Source organism: Rhodamnia argentea, chromosome 3 (genome assembly GCF_020921035.1).
Source record: "Rhodamnia argentea isolate NSW1041297 chromosome 3, ASM2092103v1, whole genome shotgun sequence".
NCBI lineage: Eukaryota > Viridiplantae > Streptophyta > Magnoliopsida > Myrtales > Myrtaceae > Rhodamnia > Rhodamnia argentea.
The window spans coordinates 16,578,463-16,592,433 of NC_063152.1; the positions used below are offsets into that span (position 1 = coordinate 16,578,463).

A 13,971-nucleotide genomic window follows, 5' to 3' on the forward strand; every position below is an offset into this window, starting at 1 on the left:
CATCATTCTCTACGACATGCTTTTGATGATGTATGAAGATATCTGGGGGTGATCCCTTTTGTTCCCCTAGAAGTAAGAAAGAATGCAAATAAATTCTTTTTGTGTTAACGATAAATGTAGAAGGCAAGTAACACCTTTCTCGATCTATCCTATCCGAACTAGTAACCAAGAAAATGATCATTTACCATGTTTCCCGATTGTGTTGACCGAAGGAAGTGATGTGGGAGCATATCGTAATTGTCACGGGTTAGATGCCTTTTTGCGATCTCGAAAGTTCCTTCGTGTCGAACACGATTCAACAATGAGGAGGAGAGAATGTCATCGTTGTTTTTCTGTTTCTTGAAAGCGACATACGATGCGAGAAAGATGGGGAGAACGTATGTTGTTGACGTCTCTTGAAGAGACGTGACTTTTCGTTTGAATTAGTAGATAACTACTAGTGGGCGAGTGTGATTGCCTATATGGGCACACACCATAAGACCCATAAACCTACATCTCCCACTCACCCATGTAGGGCAAACAGTTTCCACATGCCCACGGAGGACCAACAACTCCTACTCGTCTATGGAGGACCAATCATAACTTTCTTTATCTTTGCAAAGTTCATATTGACAAATAACCGGTATGACAAGCATACATTGAGAGCTCGTTGTTATATATTTGTTGGGAGTATATGACAGCTCATAATGAACATAATCAAAGGTGAATTTTTGTATGCTGTACCCTAGATCGATCGATCACATATGTATTTCTATCTAATTCTCATTTATAGTATGATATGTTAAATTCACAGTTATGATCACACTAAATGATCATAACCGACCGGTTTGTGAAAAAACTCTAAATCGATCTTCCTCATTCATTAGACCTCTCAATTTCAGTTCAGCTCGTTTTTCTAGAAATGTTCATTTAGATCGAATCAATTTCATGATCATAGACAACATTCTAATATAGGGAACACTAAATAGAAATCTCGAGAATAATGAAGAGTCGTGAGGGTACCAAAATGAGGAATTCTTATCCTCGAGAATCTCACACGGCTTAGAAAAGTTGAGAACTACAATTTTCCGTACTCTCATTAGTTGATTCATACACACGTAATATGAAAATACGTATTACGGTATTTTCTCCTTCCCATGGAGTGTATGTCTTTCTATTTTAATACCATACAAATGATAGGTTAGACACACTCAATGTCTAACTCGAGTTCATGTAACAACTCCGGCCAAGAGTTTCCATCAAAACTCTCATCCGGCAATAAAGACGGATAAAATGAAATATGTGGGTTATTTCATTTTCGGACATTATAAATATTAAGTGCTCATCTTAACATTCCGTTAAGGCGGCATAAATATTTTAAGCATGAGCTCTCAATTATCACCTAGACAATAAGCTTAAAATTTCCTTATTTCTATTCATCACATAGTAAATAGAGGCGATTACCCATATAAGTGGGATAATCTCTCATATGTCCGACGTACCTTCTCATTCTAATGCACCAAGCATTAACATGTATAAATATCGAATAGACTTATATATATATATACACACACACACACACATCCATATTGATAAACAACATCATCAACTGTAAACATTTAGGGGAAAATACAAATATTCAATACATCGGCCTCTACGCAGTCCTAAAGTTTTTACATAACTAAGGAAAACATCTCCAAGAATCGGCTTTGCCATAATATCTGCTAACATTTTATGCGTAGATATATACTGTAGGTTCACATCCTTGACATAGTTATACTTAATGCCTATGTGTTTGATATTCTCGTGGAACTTGGGATCGTTAGCGTAAACTATTGCTACTTGACTATCACAATAAACCTTTACAAGATTTACATCATCTCTAGTAACACCTAAATGATCCATAAATCTTATAAGCCAAACACCCTCTTGTGCTGCCGCTAATAATACTACGAACTCGGCTTACATTGTAGACAAGACTATACACTATTATTTCTTCTTGTTCCACGATATGGCGCCATTATTCGGTAAGAATACATTTCAAGAAGTGGATTTCGTCTCATTCAAATCTCCTCCCTAGTCGGCATCAGTATAGCCCTCAAGGTGCAGATCGGTTCCTTGATATGTCGGTGAGTAATCGCCAGTTGCTTTAAGATACCTTAGGATTTTGTTAATAGCAATCCAATGTACTGGACCTGGGTTGGATTGGTATCTCTTGGTCGATCCATTTGCATAACAAATATCAGGTCTGATATACATCATAACGTACATGAGACTTCCAACAGAATTGACATATGGAACGTTTTTCATTTGCTCTTGTTCATATGGAGTTTTAGAACACATTCTATGGTTCAAACCTTTACCTTTTGCAATATGAGTATCAATGGATTTGCAATCTTGCATACGAAATCGTTCAAGAACTTTATTAATGTACGTCTCTTGCGAAAGAGACAACAACTTTTTGGAACGATCTCTCGAAATCTTAACTCCGAAAATGTATATAGATTCACCCATATCTTTCATTTTAAAATTAGAAGATAGCTAACTTTAGATTGTCTTGACAAGCTCCATTTTGCTTCTGTAATCAAGTATATCAACGACAAATAATGATAAAATTACAAAATGATCTTTGGACCTTTTGAAATACATGCAATTATCTTAATTAATCATGTCAAAATCATATGCTACTATGATTGCTTAAAGCTTTATATCGATTTCAAAAGTCGACATACTTTATATTCTTGGCCTTTGGCAACAAACCCAATAGGTCGCTCCATATAAATTTCTTCTTCTAATTCTCCATTGAGAAAAAGTCTTTGCATCCATTTGATGTAACTCTAGATCCAAACTGGCTACTATTGCCAAGATAATGCAAATTGAAGTAAATCTCACCATAAGAGAAAAAGTTTCCTCATAGTTAATTCTTTCCTGTTGGTTGTATCCTTTCACAATAAGGCGAGCCTTATACCTTTCAATTGAGCCATCAGATTTTTGCTCTATTTTGAGAACCCACTTGTTCCCAATAGCCTATGTCCTTTTGGGAGATCAACCAATTTCCAAACTTGGTTTGACTCCATGGACTTTATTTCTTCTTTCATCGCATCTATCCATTTTTTCTTGTTAGGACGAGATAGAGCCTCATTTACATTCATTAGCTTATCCTCTTTTAATTGAGCGATCATGAAAACTTCCCCTTCAATCTCAAAGTGTTGACAATGAATGCTTTTGTGACTTGTTTGCCGAGGAGAATATTGTACTAAGGGTACTTCATTCCCCATTATGCTCCCACTCGGACCGGATAATCGTATCATTTCATCAAGTGCTTGCAATTGAGACCGGTTTGTACTCAACTCCCCACTTCTCACATTACTCTCACTTAGATCATTATATCCAACTGTCCCATTATCCCGATCTAAGGTCTTAAATAGGAAATAGTTTTCATCTAATTAGGCATAGAATCCTAACTAATTAGACTAACTTAACCAATTAGAGCCATTGAACCTAAACCAAATTTCTAACCTAAACCAACCCTAATCGAGCTACCTAAATACATAATATTCTAATTAAACTAATCCAAACGCAATTAGCGTCCTAACCAAGAGTTAGGGGCTAATTCACAAATTTAATTAGCTCGGGTGGTCTCAACTCAAGAGGTGGCGACGCAAACTCGGCTCCGCCCGACGGCGACGACGACTCGCGGCCCAATCCACTTAAGCTTCGGGCTTCCAATTCGGTCAAAGTTGGCCCGAAGACTTGGCGACACTCCGGGACGGCAACACGGGACCCGAGGTAGCGGATGACGATTGCCGGTGGCTAGAACGATGGCTGGCCGGCGTGAACAGTGATCGGAACGGTGCCCGACAGAGGAAAACAGGGGAAAATAGGGTTGTTTTGGGTGGTCTCGGGCTGCCCAAGGGTGGGGGAAAGGCTGGTCACTATCAGTGGGTCTTCGGAGGAGCTGTGGGTGGCGGTGACGGCGCCGGTGGACGGCCGGAGGCGGCCAAACAGTGGCGGCACAGAACCGAGCAGAAAATAGGGGAAATGGGCGCAAAACAGGGGAGGTCCGGCAGGCTGAAATTGAGCTCTACGGGTGACCAGTGGCTGTCCACGGCTGTGGGGGACGGTGAGGGGTCGAAGGCCATCGCCGAGGGTGGTTTGGGGTGGCCGGAGTTGGACGAAGGGCAGCGGTTTTGGGTGGAGCAGGAGATCGACGCAAAACGAGGGACGTGGGCTATTCCGGCTTCCTCGAACTACTGCGGACGGCAGTGGCATGGCGCGGTGGTGGCGACGGCTAGAAGGGGGCGGAGGGGCGACGGCGCGACGCTTGGGGATGGTCGGAAGAGGCCCGGGGTGGCTGGAGGCGAGCTGCGACTCCCCGAGGCTGAGGCGGAAACAGAGCGGGAATCCGTCGGGCTTACGTGGGCTGTCCGGCGACTTTGCGGCAGTTGGAGGTGAAGGCGGAGTAGCGGCAGAGGAGGGTAGTTGATGGTCGGAGGTGGTGGCTCGCGAAATCGAAGAAGGAAGAAGGAGTGGTGTTCGGTTCAGCGTAGGGGAGGGGGCTCGCGTGAAGAACAGTGAGGGGGAGAGAGAGAGCAACGAGAGAGAGAGAGAGAGAGAGAGAGAGAGAGAGAGAGAGAGAGAGAGAGAGAAGGGGAGGAGAGAGAGTGGGCTAAGTTGATTGGTTTGACTAGGGGGTTGAAGATTTGACCGAAAGTGGGGCCCACTAGTCAACTCACCATTAAGCTATTTTGTCTCACATGCATAATATCCAAGGGCGGTTTCGTAATTTGACAAATCGAGGCTGATCGGATTTTTGGCTCAACCAATTGGGACTGAAATTTGGATTTTCACGGGCTAGGTTTGGTCCAAAAAATAGCTAGGCACAAGGATTAGAAATCCTAAGTCGCGGTGACCATGATTTCGAGACTCAATCGAAATCGAACGACATTTCGGGACTCGACCAAATTCGTCACTTAATTCCTTACAATCCAAAATTTGCACCAACTGAAATTCAATTTTCTTCCTTTTTATTGAATTTGGGCAAATTACATAATCCAAATTTCCCGGGCGTCACAATATCGGTTTCTTTATCCCATTTGGTACTCTCTCATTCTCCTCTTGCTTCCCCTCATTTTTCTTGCGACGGTTGCTCTCCATCTCAACGACTCTCTTCCTGTCGGTGCTACCTCTCACCGACGCCCTTTGTCCCTTACTTTCGCTCATGTCATGGGAAGGAGGAAGGATGAGCTCAAGCTCTTGATTGTTGCAGCACTAAGCAAGAGGAAAACGTTGGATTGAGCCCATTTCATAGTCGATTTGGACTCCGTCTTCTTCGTCCGCAATTCTAAGGCAAGCGATCATCTAACCTTACTACTAGACGGCTTAGTTAATGTTTGATATAGTGTGATTCATCATCTTCAAAAATGGGTTTGTGAAATGAGTCTTTGGCCTAAATGGAAGGGAAAATGACATCGTAGGTTTGATGGGTTGCCTTGTAGAGGTGGCTTTGAATAATGGGTAATCCAATTATGGAAGTTGATAGTCTTGATTTTCGTTGGTTTGAAGCGAATCGAAGTAAGATGGCAAAGGGGTGTTTGGCCATGTATAAAGGGAGAGGTACTTGTGATGTTTCATGACTTGTTTGTTGGTTCTACTAGTCGGTGGTGTCAACCTAGATCGTGGGTAAACGAAATTTATAAATGGATCGTTCTAGTTGTTGCCCATTTGAGATGAAATCAAGTGAGGTGGATTCGGCCATATGGATGGGGGAAGGATTTAAAATGGTTTGGACTATGGATTGAGTCTTGTGGTGCTTCAGCCATGCGAGCTATTGGAGGAATTAATTGCATTTTTATATCGATTGCTCGTTGTTTCTTGCTTGCTGAAATGATTAATTGATAATCTAGTTGTTTGATTAGATGTATTGCCTGCTAAGCTTTTAGTTTACTACTTGTGGGTTAACCATTTCCAGTTCGGTAGCGGGGATGAAGCCACAAGGTGATGCAATGGATGTTGGTGGTGAAGATGAAGCTCATCGAAGATGTCGTTGGGATGGGAGTAGCTCCTTTTAAATTTTTGAACTTTTGTAAAGAACCTTTTAAAAGGTATATGTACTTGGATATAAACTTAACTTTCTTTTCCCGAGTCTTTTGCTTGTGAGTTGTGTGTTCCATCGGGTTTATGAACCCTATGAGTAAAGCCGCTACCTTTAGTCGTCATGCTTGCCGTGTGTTTTCCATGCACTTGTATTCTTTTCATTTTAGTCTTCTGCATGCGCCCCTTTATACGTACTATAATATTAAAATAGAACACAATTAGAGAATGGGATTAAGGACGGTCCCCTATAAGTTGGCATCGGAGCGGGAGGATCAAAGGCCAATCTTGACAATATGGTATCAGAGCAATAGGATCAAGGGCCGGGCCTGACAACTTGGTATTAGAGTAGGAGGATTGAGGGGTCGGGTCCTGACAACAATGCCATGAACCCCTTGGCCAAACGCAAGAGCCTACACTAGCGTACAAGCGTAACGCCGTCCCGGCCTAAATCTATGAAGCCGAGCCCTTGGCCCCCGCCCTTGCCGTTGTGCCAAGCCTTTCCCTTTTTTCTTAATTTTTAGCAATTTTTTATATTCAATTTAATATTTTGAAAATAATTTAGCCCTTTTTAAAAAAAATCAATCCACGTAGATTGAAGTTCTTAAAAACTTGCCACATGGACTAACTTTTTTTTAAAAAAAAATTGCCACATAACATCAAAATATTAATAAAAAAATGACACATAATCGGTTTAGCCGGAAGACCTCGTCGTTGGCACTAAAGTGATTTTTTTTTTTCCGATTTTGCACTTAAGTGAGCCGACGAAAATTTTTAGCAATACAGTGAGGGCCGTATACAAACTTTGGCATTTCTGGTGTCCTTCTACCGTTAATTATCCTATCTATTTCAAGTCTTGGTTTTATGAGTTTTAGGTGCAGTTGTTTGAGTTGAAGTATTTTTTCAGAAATTTACTTTTTGAAACTTTCACCCATTTAGTTCGCCAAAAATGATTTAATCAATAGAAAACACTTTCCGATCAATGAAAAATTTAAGCATAAAATTATAAAAGTGAATTCCCCAATCTGAAAAGGTGGAAAAGCTTTTCAAAATTTCTTCTCTCGAATTTTTAATATTTTAGATAAATTCAACAACGGGTCTGCAATGTAGCAAACCCAACTGTTGTTGAACTTATATTTGGAAAGTTCTAGACAATCAATTTTGACTGTCTTTTAGAATTAAGATTCTGGTACCTTTCCTTTTGCAAGATTCCACACTAAAATGAATACTTTGAGGTGAAATTTGGCTCAAGTACATGTATAATCAGAACTTAACTTATCATAAAACAAATGAAGACAAACTTTGACTTAAATTTTATGAATACTTGAGATTTTATTGAAGTGAAGAATTTCTATCTTTGGACCAAAAGTTGTTTATTCTTGGTCGATGGTGTGATCCTTTATAGGTGATGAAGTGTTGGGAGCGCGCAGCAGAAGTCCGATACCTCTACCCATGGAGATTGTCAAGATGGAACCCAAGTATGAGCCTGTCAGCATATCTAATTGAACTCACATTTACTCAAAACTTTAAGTTAATGAGTTATGGGCTAACTTATATATATATATATTGATTACTCAACACCACACCAATTCTTCAATGTGTGACTTCTCTACACAACTTACACGTGCATCCTAACAATATTCCCTTTACGTGTGAGCTCCAGATTAGGTCTACTCTCCCTAATCAAGTATCCTTTGTATCAACATATCTCAACTTAGATCTCTATTAACGCCCATTGGCCTGCATTGCTACACCACAGCGTCCACCGGCTCGGAAACTGCGTTGGTGACGAGATTTCTTCCTTGAGATATTTACCAAACACCGATACATATTAAGAGTGGGCCACCAATGAAGCATCGACTCTGATACCATGAGGTAAAGTTCATTTTGGGAAGAGAGAGGCGACCTCTCTCATCCCAAAATGAACTTATCTATCTTAAAATCCTTTATCCTTGGAGGGTGGCTTGTTCCTTTATACTTGTGGTGAGCGTCATAACTTTGAGTTCTTTATCCTTAGCCGGTGGCTTGTTCCTTTACGCCTTAGTAGTAGATTTGATCTGTCCCAACCTTATTATCACTCACATACATTCCATCAAACCTTTTCATCACCCATCTCCATTAAAGCAATCTTCTGTACGCTTATGCCGGAAAAACGAATTCCGAATCTCTCAGTGCATCACGCATTCAAAAGGAATGTTCTTTTCTTTCTCCGTTTGATGTGCGATGAGGATAAATGCAGGCACCACTCTAGAACCATTTCTTCATTGTTGCCTCTGTCTTCTTCAAGCTTGCCATTGTCAATCCCGTCTTTCAATATCGCCAGTACTTCTGGTAATTTCGCTCTAAGTTATGTTCACAGGCATGCATAAATATATCGTTTTATAAACTGTAAGATCAGAGATTTGTTGTAGTCAGTGATTGATTCTCGCTTTGCCATGCATTTTAACACATTAAATCTCGATTTACTTTCGAGTGGTATTAGTTGATTTCATTTTGCTCGATTAAGGCAATTCAAGAAGAAGGCACTATAAGAGTAAGGTAAAGAGACAAGAGAAGCACGGTCTTAAACTTGAGTACATCAGAGAGAAACATAAGAGAGAAGAGAACAACATTAGATTTTGATTCACACATTCTTCCGTACGCCAGCAACAGCTTTTATATTCATCACGTATCAACATTCACAACTACATGATAACTTTGACGGTGTTTTTTAACGTTTGGATGGGATGCTTTGGAGAGAAAGGAAGAACTTTCTCTAATCACTAGGGAAAAGAAAAGAAGAGAAAATAATGGATCGACTTATGCCGTCTATTTGCACACTTTCATACACTTTAATTCCTTCAATTCTTTCACAGCTTCAAACGCTTTCAAATCTTCTCTGATATTCAATGAGCTAACTTGAGCTTCGCCGAAGCTGCTAAATCTTGATGCTTTTGCGTCGTGAGTGTATAAATTTCTAGTATTGCTAGAGATGCAATTGGCACAGCGACGTCTCTTCTTTGGAAGACGATATATAGGTCAAGGATTTAAATCTTGAGGATTAGGTGCTGTTGGAAAAAAAAAAAAAGGGGTGTTTTTGTGGGGGACTCACCGATGATTGTTGAAATTCGCTACATTTTGCAATTAGATCGCTCAAAGTGATATTTGGTTTCACTCATTTCCTTGTTAAAGCTTTTCACTGGCCATCGGTAGATGTCAATACACAAATAATGGCTAACAAATTCGTCAAATGTATCACCTTTGATTGAGAAAGTTTTACATTATAGTTTCTGTGGAAAATTTCTGAAATTTGACAAATATACATGGATGAAACTAAAGGAAGAGAGGCTAGGATAGCCACGAAAAGCAGTTTTGCGAAAGACAATCTCCCACGGCATAAAAAGCTAAATGATTCAAGCAACAAGTAAAGAATTAGAAGCTTCTCTACGCAAAAGACAGTTGACCTAGAATTTAAGATAATCGTTAACTGGGATCAGGAAAACACTACATAAATAAGATTGACACGTGATCTCCCCAGGAAATGTCCACAAAGATCTACTAAAGCAACAACACAGAAAAAATTGATTTGTGGACCAGAATTTACAATCTAACCGTCGCTTTTACGGGGTCTAGAAATTTACCATGAAAGAGCATGTTCATTTGTGGATAGGTTTTCGCTGTACTTACTTAAAGCAGATCCCTACATCTGCTGCTAATAGAAATTAGCGTCACTAGACCTTGTAACATTGACTTAAATTTTATATTTGCATTTGCTTCTGGTGGAAATTAGCCTCATCATCCTGCACGTGTTTATCACTTTTGGGTAGCATTTCAAGTCCTTGTTGCACAGAGAAGTTGCACCAACCTTTGTGGTTGACCTTCGAATTGACAGTAGTTGCTTCTATTTTTTGTCTTTGGTACTAAATGGAGCCTTACAAGGAGAGTGTGAACACAGAACATATAAGTATGGTGATCGTGGCTCCTGATGATCAGGAAATGGAGCAGTCATTAGGATATGACTACGAAGTATTTTTAAGCTTCAGAGGACCAGATACCCGTACGGATATTACTGATTACCTTTACACCAGCATGACTGAAGCTGGAATTCGGGCATATAAAGACGATGAAGAACTCCGCGTCGGGGGAGACATCGGTGATCAGCTTCTCTATGCGATTGAGCAGTCAAAGATCTCCATACCAATCTTTTCTAAAGGTTATGCTGATAGTACATGGTGCCTTAGGGAGTTGGTCAAGATGGTGGAGAGCAAGAACACGAGGAGACATAAGATCATGCCCATTTTCCACGATGTGGCACCGTCTGTGGTAAAATAACAGACAGAGCATTACGGAAATGCTATGGTTTCTCATGCAAACAAGAAGCAGTTTGATGATGAGACTATCAACAAGTGGAAGGCTGCTCTCAATGAGGTTGGGGCACTTAAGGGATGGGACCTCCAAAGCATGCGGAACAGGTATTTAATTACATCATAGTTGTTCGTTCCAGATTCATTATTTTGTTCAGCTAAACTAATTTCTTGATGCTTTTTCCTCCAATACTATCAGAGGCAAAGGTGAATTTGTAAAAGAAGTTGTCAATAACGTTTTGACTGAGTTGAAAGCCGCCTACTTGGAAGTATCTGATTGCTTAGTCGAAGTAGACAACCACGTGGATGAAATCATGAGGGTGATAGGTACACACAACGATGAAACAAATATTGTTGGAATCCATGGAATTGGTGGCGTGGGAAAGATGACTCTCGCCAAAATAGTGTACAACAAAGTTTGTAGCCATTTTGTTAATTGTTGCTTCCTTTCCAACATCCGAGAAACAGAGATTACGCATTTGCAGAATCAACTTATATGTAACATTCTTAGAAAGAAATGGCCTGATGTCAACAATATCATGGAAGGGGAAAAGGTGATCAAGGAAAGGTTATGCTCTAAAACAGTTCTTCTTCTACTTGACGATGTTGACAAAGCAATTCAATTTGATGCGCTTGTGTAGAAGCGTGAGTGGTTTGGTAAAGGAAGCAAGATCATCATTACTACTAGAGATCGGGGAATTCTCAATGTGCCTACACCGATTGATGAGACTTACGAACTTACAGGCATGGATTTTGATCATTCTCTTCAACTTTTTTGCAAACATGCTCTTAGAAGAGATTATCCCGTAGGGTGTTGCATCTTTCAATCTGAAAGAGCAGTAAATATTTTTGGCGGTCTTCCTTTAGCTCTCGAGGTAATAGGTTCCCTTTTATCCGGAAAAAGAGAAAAGGAGTGGGATTCCATATTAAAGGAGCTAGAAAAATTTCCTCGGGAGGATGTTCAAAGGAAGTTTGTCACGCCCTGACTCTCGAGCTCGCGACATCCCTACCTTACTCGTCTCGGGTCATGAATGATAGCGTCCCGGGTAGGCTATCGACCTACGAAAATTTCGGCGCATGCGGAACATGCAAATCTCCCAGACAACAACAACAGTCGGATAGAATAGCAGGAAAATTAACACAATCAATTAAAAAAAAAAACATAACTTCATTCAACAGCCGTAATGTACGAATCTTAACCCTCCCGAACTACGGTAAAAATGTACAACCCCATTCTTCGGGGCGGCTCACTAGGACCTCAAAAAGACATAAGGTTGGGTAAGGTTAATCCCTCATCTACTCCAAAAAAATCCTACCACAATCCTCTCGGTTCAGCATCCGTGGCCTCCATCATTGCCCGAAAATTGTTAACCATGACGGGGTGAGAAATTAATCTCAATGAGCCAACGCCTAAGCCCGGTTAGGATGTTGATTCGCTCGGATACCCTAAAAAGCAATCACATCGGCACGGAACAAATATTTCAATCACGGGTAACTTACCCTCCAGGCCACACGTAATGCAATGCGGACTCGACTCAACAGTCAATCAACCAAATCGATTCAGCCCTTTGTAAAGCATCACAGCACTTGCATGCATAGGACATCACACATAATCCATTTATTATCGGATCCGACCCGTAGATCCAGCACACTAGTCGGTTGGTGCTCAACACACTAGTCGGTTGGTGCTCTCCCGGCAGAACCGGGCATCGTCCCTTACTTTCGATGACGGCGTCTGATAGTCCATGTGACTCCGCTCGACCAACTAGAAGATAATGATTGTCGACATGGCACGGAGCTAATAGGAATCCTAAAAAGGCTCCGGCCATCACAAGCTGCGACCGGCAAACGTGCAACCGGAAGACAATAACTAACGCGCATCCAGCAACAGGAAGACAATGATTGCTAGGACCGATCGACGAGAAGACAATGATAGTCGGAATTATCCCATTATGTGACCACTCAAGCACTTCGACAACCAGCCGGTTCATTTCTTGGATTTAGGTCGAATGCTCACGCTCGCATGTTCAAATACTTGGCTCAAGGCCGTTTTCGTGCAAAAACATGCAATTTTATCTCATACGTGGTCACATGAATGCGCAATTTAAATCGACCGACAGACCAAGCAATTTGGGGCGATTAACCTCTAATCGGACTCCCACGGCAATCAACAACCAAACTGGCACTCGCAGCCAACAATTCAATAATTCAATTAATCAATTGCGGCCGATCGATTATTAATCCCAATTTCAACTCCATTTGCGCACTCGTCTCTGACCTATCGCTCGCTCGCGATCAATCAATGCAATCAATCAAATCAATCAATTCTACTTACTAATTAGCCATAGAAAACCTAGCTAATTAGACTAACTTAACCAATTAGGGCCGTTGAACTTAAACCAAGTTTTTAACCTAAACCGGCCCTAATCGAGCTACCTAAATACCTAATAATCTAATTAAACTAATCCGAACACAATTAGCGTCCTAACCAAGAGTTAGGGGCTAACTCACTATTTAAAAAGCTTGGGCAGACTCAAATCTGGCGACGGCGGCACGAACTCGGCCCGGCCCAACGACGACGACAACTCGCAGCCCGATCCACTTAAGCTCCGGGCTTCAACTTGGTCAAAGGCGGTCCGCGGGACTTGGCGATAACCCAGGATAGCAGCACGAGGTTCGAGGGTGGCGGCCTGTGGCCAGAGCTGGCCGGAACAGTGGCCGGCCGGCGTGAACCGTAACCGGCAAAAACAGGGCAGCAGCAACATAGAGGCGTTCGGGGCTGATCCGAGTGGGTTCGGGTGGTTCAAGGTTGGGGGAAAGGTTGGCCACTATCGGGGGATCTTCAAGGGTGGCCGGAGGTGGCGCTGGAGGCGGACGGCTGAAGGCAGCCAAAACGCGGCTGAACAAAGCTGGGCGCAAAAATAGGGGACTCGGGGGCAGAACAGGGGAGGTGATTCCGGGCTCAATCCAAGCTCTACGAGTGGCGATCGGCTCCCTGCGACTTCATGGAGCTGTGAGAGGTCAAGGGTGACCGTTTAGGGTGGTCGGCGGGTTGTGGGTCACGGCGGAGGAGGCTGAAACGGCGGCGGGAACCAGCGACGCGAAAACAGGGCAGACAAGACTTCGGGACTATTTTGGGGCGGATCGGCCGCTCCGTGGCGGCACATGGCAATAGGACGGCTTCTGGGGGTCGAGGGGAAGTTGGTGTGGTGGCTGGTGGCGGTTGGAAGTGGCGCAGGGCGACCGGAGCAGCTCGGGCAGCCCACTGAACCCGAAACAGGGCAGGGGCGTCGGGAGGCTTCTTTGGCGGTCCGGCGAGTCTACGGCGGTCGGAAAGGTGGCAGTGGCGACGGACGGTGGGGGACAGAGGTGGCTGAAGGTGGAGGGCTGTGGTGGTCGCACAAAATAGCTGAGCAGCTCAGGCAGCCCACTAAACCTGAAACAGGGCAGGGGCGTAGGGAGGCTTCTGTGGTGGTCCGGCGAGTCTGCGGCGGTCGGAAAGGTGGCAGTGGCGACGGATGGTGGGGGACAGAGGTGGCTGAAGGCGGAGGGCTGT

General features: G+C 42.6%; 1 protein-coding gene across 1 annotated transcript; it reads left to right on the forward strand.

The window, feature by feature from the left end:
- The first annotated feature begins 9,975 nt into the window (after positions 1-9,975).
- Positions 9,976-10,383, forward strand: LOC115727603 (TIR-only protein-like). The gene has a single exon (XM_030657845.1). It carries the CDS (start codon positions 9,976-9,978, stop codon positions 10,381-10,383), a length of 408 nt encoding a protein of 135 aa, XP_030513705.1.
- Positions 10,384-13,971: the final 3,588 nt, after the last annotated feature.

What these genes read in the sequence shown, in the direction of transcription:
- LOC115727603 (XM_030657845.1), top strand. Translation starts at nt 9,976, where the DNA reads ATGGAGCCTTACAAGGAGAGTGTGAACACAGAACATATAAGTATGGTG.